This window comes from Apodemus sylvaticus, chromosome 7 (genome assembly GCF_947179515.1).
Source record: "Apodemus sylvaticus chromosome 7, mApoSyl1.1, whole genome shotgun sequence".
Lineage (NCBI taxonomy): Eukaryota > Metazoa > Chordata > Mammalia > Rodentia > Muridae > Apodemus > Apodemus sylvaticus.
In genome coordinates this window covers 63,545,892-63,562,432 of record NC_067478.1, presented here as the reverse complement: position 1 = coordinate 63,562,432, position 16,541 = coordinate 63,545,892, and the positions used below count along the sequence as shown (strand labels likewise).

Here is a 16,541-nt window from a genome sequence, read left to right as displayed (position 1 = left end):
ATAGATGCACTTCCTCAGCAAGCTCCCTCAGTCAGTCCCAAGACCCCCAAGCCAGCCTAAATATTCTTATAAGTCACTCATTGATAGGTCCTCCCCCCACACTTATCTTTCATGATATATTTGCTTGAAATTTTATAGTGCTTTGGTTTTAAGTTCCAAGACAGCCAGGGCTGCACAGAGAAGCCCTGCCTTGAATAAAACAAAAACAAAAGTTGTCAAGCAGATACTGTGTGTTCTGATGAAGTTCTGGTGAATCTGGCATTCAGAGAACTCAGAGGAAGTTGAATATCCTTAGGTATTTATGGTGTATTCAGAATGCCTCTGTCAATTCATAGAACATGCTGTTTCAAAATATATGTGTAGAAGCTACTGTTCTGAACCTGGTATTTGTGTTACTTTCCTCCCAAGTTAGTTATTGAAACAAATCTCTAGAAGATTGAAATTTTGCTTTCTTACATGATTTTACAAGACTTGGGATTTGTTGTGTATGTAGGCTGAAGAGGTCATTGGGTTTGGTTGTTTGCTTTTTTAAAATAAAAAAAAAAGTAATCACAGGAAAAGATACATAGGAATCAAAACAAATGGCACAATACAGAGGTCAAAAACATGAGATATGTTTTCACCCGTCAGGAAGGCCCAAGGTAAATTATTTGGATTCCCTGGACTTTGCCTCGCCCCATTTGTCAGCTCTTGGTGACACCAATGACCCTGGTTAGTCAGTTGCTACCCATAGAGAGACTTGTGGAGTCCACAGTCCTGCTAGCTAGGAACACTCAGGGTAAAAAAGATAGCTGTTGACTTGAACTGGCAGGTATGGGTGCAGTGACGTATAATAATAACTAGCCTGCACTGGATTTGTGTGATGTACTTGACGTGCCTTGTTTCATGCTCTTTCTTCCCTGTCAGGCTAAGAACACTAAATGACAAAGGCTTCTGTCAACCTCCTCCACGTCCCCTTCCTAAAAAACAATTTACTTTCTCCCACATGCTCAAGTGAACAGTTTGGAGCATTTCCTGAGCCAGTGACAACACATACACTTACCTGGTCCTTCATCTGCCAATGAAATCCCCTCCTCCCTCTCACATTTGCTCCGCATTGGCTCCAGAAGCATCTGGGGCCTGCCTAGCTCTCCCAGAGCCAGATTCTCGGTTCCTCCTTGCCTGCCGTATTCAATCTCTGACCCTGCTAACCCCAGCCAGTCCTCTGAGCCAGCACTCAAGATTGACTGCAAACTGTTCTTATGTGCACACACACACACAAACACATACACATACACTCGTGAAAAATATAAAACGCCATGTAGAGTTTAGTGTTCACAAAACAAAACAGACTTCCCATTATTCTGCATAGACAGTTCAGTTGAGAACAGAACAGTGAAACAGTTAAGAATCTGTTCTTTGGAAGTTTATAAAGTGCACTAAGGAAAAGGAAACCAGAGCAGTGTATTGTGGGTACTCACCTGCGATCCCCATATTGTCTTGTAATCATGGTAGGTCTATTACAATTGCCAGTGACTCTTATAAACCAGCACCTTCAACCCCCAGTCATGAAACGTTCCTTTCTTTCCCCCTTTTAATCTTCCCTCCAGATAATCGTGGATGACGATGACAGTAAGATCTGGTCGCTCTACGACGCTGGCCCCAGAAGTATCAGGTGTCCTCTCATCTTTCTTCCTCCCGTCAGTGGAACTGCAGATGTGTTTTTCCAGCAGATCTTGGCTTTGACTGGATGGGGTTACCGGGTTATAGCTGTAAGTATGGCTGCTTCAGCAGTGAATCTCACATTCCTGGGCTTTTTCCTTCTGTTTCTGACTAACTATAGTAATGGAAACTCTTTATTTGAAGTAAGATTATATTTTCCCATTTTACTTCTCAGTCACACAGCCTTTAGTTTTCTCTGGTGCATCAAACCCATGGCTGAGAGAGCGCCATACCAAGTGAATGCTTCTCATAAGCGGCACCACACCTCCAAGCTGTGCACCCCGCACTGTTTTTCTTTTAAAGTATCTTCAAGGTGCCGTTGAAAAAGGCTTTGTATTTCTGAGTATTTCTTAACAGGCTTAGGGCTTGATCTAGTGTCCCACTGTCCTTCTGAATTTCTTTAAGAGTGAGGGTGTTTCTGGGAATAACTGGGGACAGCGGGACCCAGGCATGCAGGAACTCCGTCAGACCAGTGGCTCGGGTTCCCTGCTGGTGCCCTGCTGGTGCCCTGAGCAGACCTGTGGCACAAGGCACAAACTCCACAGCCAGTCCCACAACACCCAGAGGAAGCTCCACTCTCAGGCGCTTTTACATCCCAGGATCATGGGATCATGGGATCACAGGAGCTTGGTCACACCAGGATCTCAGGGTCCCAGAGGCCCAGGAGCTCAAACACACCTAAGATCACAGGATCACAGAGACAGCTTGAGTTTGAGGAGTTCTGGTACAACCAGGATAACAAGATGGACAGGCTCCAGTCAGATATAGCGAGGGCAGGCAGCACTAGAGATAACCAGATGGCGGGAGGCAAGCGTAAGAACATAAGCAACAGAAATCAAGGTTACTTGGCATTATCAGATCCCAATTCTTCCACCATAGCAAGTCCTAGCTACACTATCACACCGGAAAAGCAAGATTCAAATCTAAATTCACTTCTCATGATGATGATGGAGGACTTTAAAAAGGACATAAATAGCCGGGCGGTGGTGGTGGTGCACGCCTGTAATCCCAGCACTCTGGGAGGCAGAGGCAAGTGGATTTCTGAATTTGAGGCCAGCCTGGTCTACAGAGTGAGTTCCAGGACAGCCAGGGCTACACAGAGAAACCCTGTCTCAAAAAACCAAAAAGGAAAAAAAAAAAAAAAAAAACAAAAAACAAGAAAAAAGGACATAAATAACTCCCTTAAAGAAATAAAGGAGCACACAGGTAAATAGCTGGAAGCCCTTAAAGAAGAAACACAAAAATCCCTTAAAGATTTACAGGAGAACTCAAACAGGCAAAGAAAATGAACAAAACGATCCAGGATCTAAAAATGGAACTAAAAACAATAAAGAAATCACAAAGTGAGACAACCCTGGAGCTAGAAAACCTAGGAAAGAGATCAGGAGTCATAGATGCAAGCATCAGCAACAGAATACAAGAGATAGAAGAGAGAATCTCAGGTGCATCAGATACCATAGAAAACATTGGCACAACAGTCAAAGAAAATGCAGAAAGCAAAAAGCTCCTAACCCAAAACATCCAGGAAATCCAGGACACAATGAGAAGACCAAACCTAAGGATAATAGGTATAGAAGAGAGCGAAGACTCTCAAAGGGTCAGTAAATATCTTCAACAAAATTATAGAACCTAATAATTTTGTTGAAGATATTTACTGGCCCTTTCCCTAACCTAAAAAGAGAAATGCCCATGAACATACAAGAAACCTACAGAACTCCAAATAGACTAGACCAGAAAAGAAATTCCTCCCATCTCATAATACTCAAAACACCAAATGCACTAAACAAAGAAAGAATATTAAAAGCAGTAAGGGAAAAGGGTCAAGTAACATATAAAGATAGACCTATCAGAATTATACCAGACTTCTCACCAGAGACTATGAAAGCTAGAAGACTATGGGCAGATGTCACACAGACCCCAAGAGAACACAGATGCCAGTCCAGGCTGCTACACCCAGCAGAACGCTCAGTTACTATAGACGGAGAAAACAAGATAATCCATGACAAAACCAAGTTTATACAATATCTTTCCACAAATCCATCCCTACAAAGGATAATAGATGGAAAACACTAACACAAGGAAGGAATACACCCTAGAAAAAAAGCAAGAAAGTAATCTTTCAATAAACTCACACAAACATAATTCCACTTCTAATAAAAATAACAGGAAGTAACAATCACTTTTCCTTAATATCTCTTAATATGAAAATTAATATTACCAATATATCCTTCTATTGAAGTTTAAAAATATTAGGAATTAGAAATTTGTTGGCTGTAACCGAGTGGTCTCTCTAATTTGGTAATTGGAGTGATATGTCTAATATTGTACAATCCATACACACTTTCTGCTTGTTTGTACATGACAGTGTCTTGCCGTGTACCACATAATGGTCTTGAAATCATGCTTCTCGTATCTCAGCCTCTCTATTAGTAGGATTATTTATTTGATGTTTTTACATTATACTATGGTTTTCAGAGCAGCTTACATATTTCAAAATTATTTATGCATCCAAAAGAAACATAGATAATTAATTTGGGAGGTGGCTTATAAGAGAACAACAAAGAGCAAGACTGAATGTTTTGCTTGATTTTTTTTTGCTTGATATTTATAATTATTGTATCCATTTTGAAGAAGATGACCTTATAAGTTACTCTTTTTTGTGAGACAAATGCTTTTCAAAATCATCACAGCCAATGAATCAGAATCTTACCCTCACCTAATGTCTGTGCCCCCCTCCAAGCAGAACCATTGTTCAGGGAAACAGTTGGTGAATCTCTCTTTCTCTCTCTCTCTTTTTTTTTTTTTTTTTTTTGGGTTTTTTGGATTTGGCTTTTTCGAGACAGGTTTCTCTGTATAGACCTGGCTGTCCTGGAACTCACTCTGTAGACCAGGCTGGCCTCGAACTCAGAAATCCACCTGCCTCTGCCTCCCAGAGTGCTAGGGATGAATATCTTCATGGATAGATCATCTTAATACACACACCATTTCTTATTTGGATGTAACCTGTTTCCTGTGAGCTGAGAATGATGACAGTCACTCAAGGCAAATAGCTTTGACCATAGCAGGAAATCTATATCCAAATAATTGTGCCTACAATTCATTCCTTGATGCAGCAGAATTGTCAACTCTTAGCTTAGCTACTATGGAGGTAAAATCCTTTAGTGATATGAGGGACATTGAAGTACAGCCTTATCACAGTGAACTCCAGTGTCTAAAAATTGTTCTTATTTTGAATTTTTACCATAGTAAGAGCCAAGATTTTAAGCTCTACTAAAAACAAAACAAAAGACTTTATCTTTTTATGTTCATCTAATAATATGTGCATTATTTTTATGATTGGTATAAAATTATATATTGTGTTGAATATAATAAAAAATTAAAATTAAAAAAAAAAGTGAGGGTGTTTATGAGAAGATTCTGTGGCTTTTGATAAAGGTTTGTAGTGCAGTCAATTTAAGCTTATCCCTGACCAGCTTAAAAATAAATGAGGCTCAGCCGGGCCTGGTGGCACACACCTGTAATCCCAGCACTTGGGAGGCAGAGGCAGGTGGATTTCTGTGTTCGAGGCTAGCCTGGTCTACAGAGTGAGTTCCAGGACAGCCATGGCTACACAGAGAAACCCTGTCTCAAAAAAAAAAAAAAATGAGACTCAAACTATGGTTATTTTATTTGGCTTTGACAATTACTGGGGGTCACCCCTAATCTACTTTTGTAACTGCTAGCCTGGCTGCCCCCTCAGTGGTGTCCCCAATACTTGCCCTTTCTCCCTGCAGTGTGCTCATGGTGCCTCTCCTCAGGATCTCTCCCCTCTTCCCTCTGCCCAACCGGAAAACTCAAAACCTACCTGTAATTCCTCAGTCACTGCCGCCTGCGTTGGGAGGGGAATTAGTGACTTTACATGTTGCAGGACAAAAGCAGTGTACGGAGGAGTGAGCTCATTTGACTCACGGTTGAAGGGCCTGGATCATCATGACAGAAATGTCACGGCTGCAGGGGCTTGAGGCAGTTGTAGGCAGAGAGACAATGTAGGTGCTCAGTCTGTGTTCAGTCTATGATCCCAGTCCATGGACTGGTGCTCCACACAATCAGGTAAGGTTTTCCCACTGCTGCCTAATGTAGATAACCCCTCATGACCATTCCCAGAGGCCGGCCTCCAGGGTGAGTCTAGTCTTCAGAGTTGACAGGCCGTGTTAACCATCAGAGAAGGAAACTGACTTCTATGCCAGAGGTCCCAGCAGACAGGTCTGAATCCTCTTTCTCCTGACAGTCCTTCTCTTGGGAGAACAGTTGGCATCAACCCCACCTCCAGGCCTTCCTTCTGCCTTCATCTGATGGTGTGAATCTCTTTGGCTAATTCTGTGTCCTGGGGGTTCAGCCACTCTTCACACACAGCACCCCACCCTCCACAGCCATGGGTGGAACCTGAGCTGCCCTAGGGAATCTGCCCTCTAGAAAGCAAATACTGACGGGGCTTCCTGCCTCAGACTGGCATATCTCAGAGGCCTCAGCTCTGTCTGATTTTCTTTCCCACTGAGGTTCTTTTCTGTTTCGGTTTGGTGTTTTTCTATCTGTTCCTTCCTTTGGTTTTTGAAGACAGAGTTTCTCTGTGTAACCCTGGCTGCTCTGGACTCAGTCTGTAGACCAGGCTGGTATAGAGCTCAGATCTACCTGCCTCTGCTTCCTGAGGGCTGGGACTAAAGACGTGTGCCACCAAATCCAGCTTTTTTTTCCCCTCCTTGGAGGTAAGTTCTCTGTAGCTCTGGTTATCCTGAATCTTGCTATGTAGACCAGGCTGACCTCACAGAGATCCATCTGCCTCTGCCTCCTCAGTGTTGCTAGAATCCAAGGTGTGTGTTACCACACCCTGCACCATTCTTTTTAAAATTATGTTTGTTTGTTTGTTTATTTGTTTGTTGTGTGGATGTCAGAGGACAACTTACAAGAGTCATTTCTGTCCTCCTACCTTGTGGATCAAACTCCAGTCTTAAGGCTTGGTGATCCTCTACCTGCTGAGCCATTTCTTCAGCCCCCTCGCCCTGTTTCTTTAGCCATAGGGTGAATGCAGAAAAAGTCAGTAGTGTATTCTAAACTGTCAATATTTGATAGATCAGCCGGCTGTCAAGCCAGCTTGGTGGACAAATCCCTTGCTGTACAAGGCAGGCACCTTCACCTGCTGAGCCATCTTGCCAGCCTCTCTACCCTATATTTTAAGATAGTCTTTTATCAAACCTGAAACTCATGATTCAGATAGACTAGCCAGCGAATTTTGGGGATCTGTTTAGCCCCCCTCCAAAACAAAACAAAAAAACAAACAAACAAAAAAAACCCAACAAAACCCCAACACTGGAGTTGCAGACACACCTGGGTGCTAAGAATCCAAACTTGGGTCTTCATGCTTGTGCCCCTCGTACTTCACTTACTGAGCCACATCCCTAGCCCACTTTTGATTTTAAACAAATTTTTCAATAACAGCCACAAAGTGGTGTTTGTAGTATTCATATATCATAGATTCTGTTCATTCACCATGTTCCTCCAAGCAAGCCCATGTTAATAATCTCTGTCTTCTGAGATGTTAATGTAAATTTGATGCTAACATACTATTTAATTTTTTTTTTTTTTTAAAGATTTATTTATTTATTATATGTAAGTATACTGTAGCTGTCTTCAGACACCCCAGAAGAGGGCGTCAGATCTCATTACGGATGGTTGTGAGCCACCATGTGGTTGCTGGGATTTGAACTCAGGACCTCTGGAAGAGCAATCGGTGTTCTTAACCGCTGAGCCATCTCTCCAGCCCACTATTTAATTTTTTAAGATTTACTATTTTGAGAGAGCAAGAGAGAGCCTGAGTGAGCACAGCTCATCAGAGCAGTCCTGTAACTGGACTCATAGCTGTGAGCTGCCCGGTGTGGATGCTGGAAACCACACTTACTCTGAAAGAACAGCAAGTGCTCTTGTCCACCGAGCCCTCTCTCCGGCTCCCAGGATATTAATTAACATCTGCTGATTTCACTCAGATTGCTCAGCTCTACCTAGATTTAAGTGGGAGTGGGGGTGGGGCAGTGTTACAGTGTGTGCAGCTTTATCGCCAGCCTGTGGCATTGATTTGGTTTGGTTTGTTTGGTCTTAGGGTTTAAACTCAGAGCCTATGTATTCTGAGCACATGGTCTACCACTGAGTCATGTCTTTAGCTTAGTGTGAAGACTTTCAAGTTAAAGCCTTTATAGATACATTCCCTTTTCTTTTATGGTAACATCTACATCCTATTCTAGAAGCCTTATCTACAAATAGAATTTTATAATAAAATATATCAAAGCCACAGCACTATCTGTCCCAGTGATTTTTCTTCAATGACAATATAAATATGAGGGCTTAAAACAACAAAATGAAGCTGCCATGTGTGTGTGTGTGTGTGTGTACACAGACACAGACCACAGACACATGAGAGAGACATAAAGATACACAAGGCACACACATAGTCACAAAGACACATAAAGACACATGGAGAAATTCTTAGGAGAAAAATCTCAGTCTCTAGAAATGAGCTTGTCACTTATACTGTCCTTGCTGGTGATATTAGCAGACAGACTTCTTAGGGTCAGCTGTCAAACTTTGTGTTGTAAGTGAAAGTATAGGAAATCAGAAGGACTAAAAAATTACAAAGTTCCATTTTATTGAGCAATTCCTTAAATGCTACCAAAAGGCGGTAGAATATCTTCTTGAGAGAGGCTTTTATTTCTGGTTCTCCTGGCTCTCTGAACCTCAGGGTCTCATTCAGAATGAAATTGTGTTTCTTTACCAGCGCGATCTCTGCGGTAGTTGCTCTTGACCCTCAGACTCTTTGGAAAGGAAATTGATGTGGATTGAAATTGCTGTGTGGCGCTGCAGTGATGGCTCAGTGTTGAGAACACTGGCTGCTCTTTCAGAGGACCCAGGTTTAATTCTCAGAAACAGCATGACAGCTCACAGCCATCCAAAACTGCAGCCCCAGGGCGTCTGACAACGTGTCTGGTCTCCAGTGGCACCCATATGCATATGGCTTTCAAAGATACACATAAAGAAAGGTTTTGTTTTGTGACAAGAGTTTCTTTGTATAGACCTGGCTATCCTGGAACGAACTCTGTGGACCAGGCTGGCCTCAAATTTAGAGATCCTTTGTCTCTGCCTCCCAAGTGCTGAGATTAAAGGTGTGCACCACCACACAGCAAGATAAATGTTTAAAAAAAAAATCTTAAAATATTGTTTTCACAAATGTAGAATAAGAAACAAAGCTTGGGCAATAGGAAAAGTTATGTAATTCCTGAACTGTTCAAATGTAAGATGCATTTTAAATTGTTAACATGAATTAAAATTTTTATTTCAGTTGCAGTATCCAGTTTATTGGGACCATCTTGAATTCTGTGATGGATTCAGAAAACTTTTAGACCACTTACAGTTGGATAAAGTGAGTAGTGAACCAATAACTTCGAATGTGATTGAAGTGTGAATCCTGTAAAGGCTAAGGTCTTATTTTTTAGTAATAGCTTTATTGTGATAGAATTCACATACCACACAATACTGTTTTAAAGTAGACAGTCACATTTTAAATTTCCAGATGAAGTTATAGCTTTCAACACTGTCAACTCTGGAGCATTTTTTTTCTATCTTCCCTAAAAGGAAATTTATTGGACCAATAAGATGGTAAAGGCCTTGCCACCAAGCCATTCCCCGGACCGCAGGGCAGATGAAGAGAGCCCCTTGCTGAAGATTGTTGTGGTTGTAGACTGTGGTACAGTGTGGTGGCACTGTACATTAGTGCCAGTTGTGGAGTGTATCTGTTGGCAGTTGGTTCAACACAACTCAGTAGCCAATATAGAGTCTGACACTGGCCAGTTTATTTTAGACATATTGAAGCACTGCACAATTAAAAAAAAAAGTTTCCTAGGGATAATTAACTCATCTTGTGTGCCGAATAAACCTTACACCCTGACTATATCAAAACTCTTTATAAACTACCTGTAACATCTTCTATAAAGATGGGTTCTATAGGTTGACTACATGTGACATCTTCAGGGTCTTGAGGGTCTGGTATGATCATACAGATAGCACAGAGGTCACTAGGCTAGTAACTACCTTCCAGCCTTCTGGGTGGAGAACAGGTTCTGTGTCTCTGCCTTTGAAGAGACAGCCTCCATGTTTACCATTCCTGGTGTCCTCAGTGCTTACCTGTGAGCACAAGGACCTCGGGCCTCCAACATCCTCTGACCCCCACGAGCAGGCTATGACGTGTATGCTTACACACAAACATTTTTCCCATAGTGCAAGTAGAAAAGTTATTAGTAGCCACTCTCCATCTTTCCCCAGCTCTGCAACCAAATCTCTTTGGTCTCTATGACCTTATCTGCTCTGGACACTAATTTAAGCATAATTACATAAGATGTGGCCTTTGTAACTGGCTTTTTCTGCTTAGCATGATGTGTCTGTGGTTCTTTTCATCATAGTATGGGTCAGGACAGGTTGAGTTGTCCCCAATCTAAAGATCTAAAATGCTATAAAACCTGAGATTTTATCAAAATTCTGTCCTCAGAAAGATTTTGGTTTCCAGGGCATTAGATCATTTTTTATTTTGTGTGAGACCGACTCACGTAGCCCAGACTGGCCTCAGGCTCACTATGTAGCCAGCCATGATCTTGAACTTCGCATCTTACCTCCCAGATGCTGGGAGAGCTAGAGGTATGAGCCATTACTCTCTGCAACCCAGTAGCTGGATCCTAGAAACCTGACTGGGTGATGAGGGACCGAAGGAAGGTCAGACTCATGAACAGAAGGGCTGGGCTCGGTGGGCCTTGCACTCTGGTGGAGATGCACCAGCAGTATATCAGTGAACTTACTGTATAGCACTGAGCAAGGACACAGTTTCTTTTATCATTTACTATTATAAAGCTGAACAAGGAGATGGGAGGTAAAAGAGGCAGCTCTGGTTGATAGTGACTGCACACAATGACAGATAAAACACTGGTTTTAGCTAAAGGTCAGTTGCTTGTCAACACTTGTATTTGGTCCAGAGGAAGGCTTTGCCGTTCCCATGGGTCCTTGGTGTGGCTGTGCTCGCCCCAGTGGCACCCATTCATTCACCTGCTCTCCCCACAACCGTACCCAGATGTTTTCTCCAGGGCTGGGGGGTGGGGAGCATTGTTTGATTTAGACTTACTTGTGTGAGTGTATGTGCAGATGCATGTACTTCAGAGGTCAGCAGAGGATACTGCGTGTTTCTGTCACGCTCCACCCATTCCTCTGAGGCAGGGTCTGGGACTACATAGCTTTTGGGATCCGAACCCTGCTCCTCATGTCTGCAGCAAGCACTCTTAACTGCTAAGTCACGTTTTCAACACCTAGTGTATTGTTTTCTTGATGGAGTTAAATACATTTATTTAAATAAAGTATTTGTTGAATTTATAACTGCTGTAGATATTTCAGCCTATTAGCTAGTGATGGCATATTCTGTGATTAACAACAAATGAAGCAACTCAGTATTTTAGGATCTGCCTTATGTTTATTTATAATTAGGTCCATCTGTTTGGGGCATCTTTGGGAGGCTTTTTGGCTCAGAAGTTTGCTGAATATACTCACAAGTCTCCCAGAGTGCACTCCCTCATCCTGTGCAATGCCTTCAGTGACACGTCTATCTTCAACCAAACGTGGACTGCAAACAGGTAAGGATGTGCATCTTTAAATGTTGGCTTTGGGGGGGGGGGTTGATGCAGTGGGAGTAGGAGGTGGAGAAGAAAAGAATGCTATGAACGCCACGCTCAACTCTTTACTCAGTGTGGGTTGTGCAGTAACAGATGTCCTGTCGTGCTTATAAGATCAGTTCTCTAAGTCGACATAGTTTCATGCAGGTTTCCCCAACATTCTGTCATGCTCTGCGATAAATCTTCATACAATTTGATTTCCTCCCTTTCTGGGTTAGTGCCCTGAGGGGTGACCACCAGTGGAAAGACAAGAACACTTAGTTCATATTGGTGTAATCTTGGCACTTGATGCCATGTTCTTCAGAAAGAATTGCTTTAGGAGCAGCTAGTAAAGTACCCGGTTCCTCTCATTGATTTTAACATTTTATTTTTAATCTTTGCTTGTGTGAGTACAAGCCATGTCAGGACACCTCAGGTGTGAGTCCTGATGTTTGAGGTTGTAACCCCAGTGCTGGCTTGGGTAGTGGTGGAGACAGAAAGATTGCTAGCCAGACAGCCTAACCTAAAACCAGTAAGACCCTGTTTCCAGAGAATAAGGCAAAGAGTGACACAGGAAGACAGCTGTATCTCTGGAGTGTATCACACACATAAAGACCTGTTCTTTAGGCCTTTCTTTATCAATATATGAAGGTTTATATTGAGATAAATCAATTTGAGGAGCCAGAGATCTAGTTAGAACTGAGCTGTGACCAACCCCAGTAGCCTTCTCTTCTGCTTTATGAACCATCTTTCCACTTACTAGGTTGTTCCTTCTGTAGCCCTAACAGTAGCTTGTGGTCACCTAGTGATGCTTTGAGCATCCACTAGTAACTGTAGTTACTAGTATTAACAACCTGCTTTTCCTTGGCTAAGGCTTGCATCCTAGATGACATTTTTGTGTCTCCTGAGCCATTGCTGTGTCTTTGGGTTTCTTGTAATGCTACTTTTTTTTTATTCACTTTACATCCTACTCACTGTCCCCTCCACGTGCCCAGCAAAGCTCGATCAGAGAGGCCCAGATAGCTGAATGAATGTACTAGTTCAATGGTCTAAAAACAGTAATGCTTGGGAGGGTGGTGTCAGAGACGTCATTTGGGAGCAGAGTAGTACAATTCAGTGCACAGGTGACTCATACCTCACACTGGGACTGGCCCATAGAATGGCTGCGTAATTTCCTCTTCCTCTTTAATAAGGAAAGAATATAGGAGGGAACATACACAGAGGTTGTCCCAGGCTTTGGTGCCTGCCAGGCAAGTGTGCAGACAATGAGCTACAGCCCCAGTCCTCGGGAATTAATGCTTTCCAGACCTTAATGTCACTTGACAGCCTCATGGTAGAAGCAAGCTGTGCTGACATGAACCTGTCATCCCAGCTCTAAAAAATACCGGAGGAGAAATTATCAGGCTAGTCATAGCTACAAAACAAGAGACTGTCCCAAACCACAAAAACAAAAGCTTCATGTAGTAGTTTTTCCTTAAATACATGACTTGGACTTCAAATTCTGCAAAGGAAGAAAACAAAAACAGCCATTTACCCCAGATCTAGTTTGATGCTGCCTGGACTTGTTTAAATACCGGCAAATGTGTCCTTTCCTGTAGGACAGCAGTTTTCAATCTGTGGGTCACAATCCCTTTGGCAAACCTTTTATCTCAAAAACTGTTTAGATCATAATCCATAACAGTAGCAAAATTACAGCTGTGAAGTAGCAATGAAATAAATTTCATTTATCGGGGGTCACCACAACACGAGGAACTGCATTGAAGGTTGGCAGCATTAGGAAGGTTGGGGACCACAGCATTTAGGACAGAGCAGACCATCAGTGGGTGAATTGTGTATGTGTCTGTGGTTTAGCGCAAGACAGGTTGTATCCACAGTTGGCTAAATAATGCAGTCACTTCTGTGTTAGCAAAGCTCTGTTGAGCAGGTCCTACCACTTACATGCAAATAGTTCTTGGCATTATTTTCTCCTGGAACTGTGAAAAGGGGTCCCTGTAATCTCCAAGAGCAGTGGTTGTCAGCAGAGTGAATGGCATTAGGAGTGTAGATTCTCAAAAAGTCTGTTTCCCTCAGGCCTTGATACCCAGTTGAAGATGTTTTTTTGAGTGCTGATGTTATGTGGAGGCTGGCAGGAAATGTATTAAAATTTTTACCCTACTTTTTTTTTATTTTGATAGATCTCACTAAACTCAAACATCTGCCAACTTCTTTCTCCCAAGTGCTGGTATTAAAGGCTCATTCCATTATGCCCAACTAATACATCTTATATTAATGGACACCGAGCAAGCATGTGGTGCACAGGCAGATAAACCACTTACACATAAAATGAGGAGGTCTGGTTACAAAAAGACACGAGGCTTTGTCCCGTCTTCTCTAAGGTGATGTGATGAGGATCTCTGCCCCTTCTTTAAAGGCAGTTCTAACTGGGAATTAACCTGTCTCGTGTGAGCCCTGACTGCTCCCAGGGCTTTCGTTACCTGTCTTGGGGACTTCAGGTTGTTCAGCTGGACCTTGGTGCTGAGTTGTCCGGGTAGAAAGGTTTCTTTCAGGCCATCTTGTCCCTCTATAAGAAACTGTGCTTGGGGCTGATTTCCAGAATAGCATTCTGAAGGTTACAAAAGGATGCTCCTGCCTGTCCCAAGACTCTTACCAGGAGAGTAGCCTGTAAAGTGTTTTGTTGTTGTTCTAGCTACCTAATATTTCAGTTCTGAACAGATAGTACTGGTATCCAGCAGGCAATCAAGTTGTTGATTATCAGATTTACCCAGGACTCCCATGGGACAGTTTGTACAATGTTGTAAATCTGAGTCTTTCAATGTCTGCGAGCCCGCCAGTCCTTTTTTCCTGTCCTTGCACTTCCACATTGGAGCTCTCTGCTCTGCTGCTCCTTCTCCTTGACTTGGGTGTGCCAGGCCTTTGCCTGGGGCACCTTAGTGTTTGGAGAGACCGTTTCCTCTGGTCTAATGCATCCTGTCTGGCTCCCTCCTCCTGCAGTTGTTGTGTATTATTAACACCATAAGTGTCACTTCATCTCCTCCAGAAAAGGTTTGTATGAAATGCTCCCTCGACACTATAGATTTCTTTTATTCTGTTTTTGGGGTTGGCGAGGATGCCATGTGTTTGGAGGCAGAGATTGGCATCCAATATCTTCTACTATCTCTGTTTCACATAGAGGCATAGTCTAGAGCTATTCTAGCTCACCATCTTGCTCTGGGAATCCTCTGCCTGCCCTCCCACATCCTCCCAGCGTTGACTCAGGCACTACAAATGTGAACTCCAGCCTTCATGCTTGTAGGGCAAGCCATCTTCCCGGTTTTTGTTTTGAGACAGGTTCCATGTTTTCTAGGCTGGCTTCCAACTGTCTGGGTGTGACCTAGAAGTTCTGATCCTCTCAAGTGCTGGGGTTGTAAGTGTGGACCACCATACCCAGTTTATGCAGTCTTGGGGACTGAACCCAAGACTTTGTGCATGCTAGGCAAGCACTCTATCAACCGAGCCACATCGTAGCCCTTACTCTGCTCTTAAATATCCCGCCATGTCGCATGTGCTACCGCATGGTCAGCACTGATATGTCCTCTCTAGGAACTGAAATGGATCTTGGTGTTTTGTTGTAGCTCCCGATCTTGTTGAGTCTCGTGCTTGGGTCCCCTTCACCACTGCCTGAAGCCTGAGAGAGTGCATGTCCAATAGTGCTCCCAGAGGAGCACTTCCCTATCAGTTGTATCCCTGTATAGTCTCATCATTGGGATGGGTTCTGTTAGCCGCTGGGGATCTACTTGTGTCCCTCCTGCCTCGCCTAGTCAGTCACTGCTCCTTCATCTCCTGGTAACGGCATGTACAGTCAAGCACTGCAAAGATAGAGTGAATTACTCCTTGGAAGGAAGTTTTTCTGTGGGGAAGGTCATAATTCTGTCAGTTAAACAAGCCATGTTGTAAAATGTCCATCACCCAAAGACCTCCACAGGCCTTGTCAGAGGGGAAGCAGCTGCCTGGCCCAACTGCCCAGCTTCCTTGATCTTAGCTTCCTCTTGTGAGTTTTCCTCCACAGACTTTCTGCTACTTGTTCTGGTGTTATTTGCCTTTCCTGTACATTTGGAGCAATCTAACCATACTACTTTAGGACAAAAAAATTATCCCAAACAAATTCTGTTTTTAAACAAACAGACACACACACATACACACACACACACACACACACACACCCTCTCACTACAAAATGTCTTACTTACTTCATACTTGTACCTTTCCTTGCATTTCTCTCACGTTTCCTGCTCCTTCCTTGAAATACAGATCATCGGCCTTCCTCTGGATTCCAGGCGTCCTCCTGGAAAGGAGCTTCAGAGCTGAAGATCACTCTCCATTGCCATGTCAGTCACCAGCCTCTGTCCTTGTTTTGCAGCTTCTGGCTGATGCCAGCATTTATGCTCAAGAAAATAGTTCTGGGGAACTTTTCCTCTGGCCCAGTGGACCCGATGATGGCTGACGCCATTGATTTCATGGTGGACAGGGTGAGGATCCTGGCACTCCTGGAACACGTTCACTGGGATTTTTTCATGCGCATATAAAAGGAGGTCCATCATCTGTGGTGTGTGTGGGAGGACTTTGTGGAGCAGGCCCCTGTGTTAACTGTAGTACTTCAGACAGACCCCACTGCTGGTGAGGGCTTAGCTCCCAGTGTCTCCCAGCAGGTGCTGCACATTCAAATCCAACAGGAGCTTAGAAAGAGTCGTAATGCTTGCTGGGACCCAAATCCTGGCACTTGGGAGGCAGAGGCAGACAGATCTCTGTGAGCTCAAGGCTAGCCTGGTCTATGGAGTGAGTTCCAGGATAGCCACGGCTACACAGAGAAACCCATCTTTAAAAAACAAACAAAACCAACTAATTAATTTAAGAGGCTACAGAGATGACTTAGTGGTTAAGAACACTCTTGTTCTAGAAGATGTGAGTTTGGTTCTCAGCACCGCCTTTGGTGGTCACTTCCACTGTGGGAACTACCTGTGGTCACTGAGGACACCAGCTTATAGACTGGAGAGATGGTTAAGGGCGTGAACTGCCCTTCCAGAAGACTCAAACTGGGTTCCCAGAACCCATGTCAAGCAGCTCACAAGCACCTGAAATTCCAGCTTCAGGGGA

General features: G+C 43.3%; 1 protein-coding gene across 1 annotated transcript in view; it reads left to right on the top strand.

Moving 5' to 3' along the window:
• Spg21 (SPG21 abhydrolase domain containing, maspardin) overlaps window positions 1-16,541 on the top strand; it is a 29,470-nt gene that overhangs the window by 6,106 nt on the left and 6,823 nt on the right. The window contains exons 3-6 of the mRNA XM_052188006.1: window positions 1,590-1,751; window positions 9,065-9,145; window positions 11,248-11,393; window positions 15,808-15,916. Coding sequence (XP_052043966.1) covers window positions 1,590-1,751; window positions 9,065-9,145; window positions 11,248-11,393; window positions 15,808-15,916 — 498 coding nt within the window. The remainder of the gene's footprint in view (window positions 1-1,589; window positions 1,752-9,064; window positions 9,146-11,247; window positions 11,394-15,807; window positions 15,917-16,541) is intronic.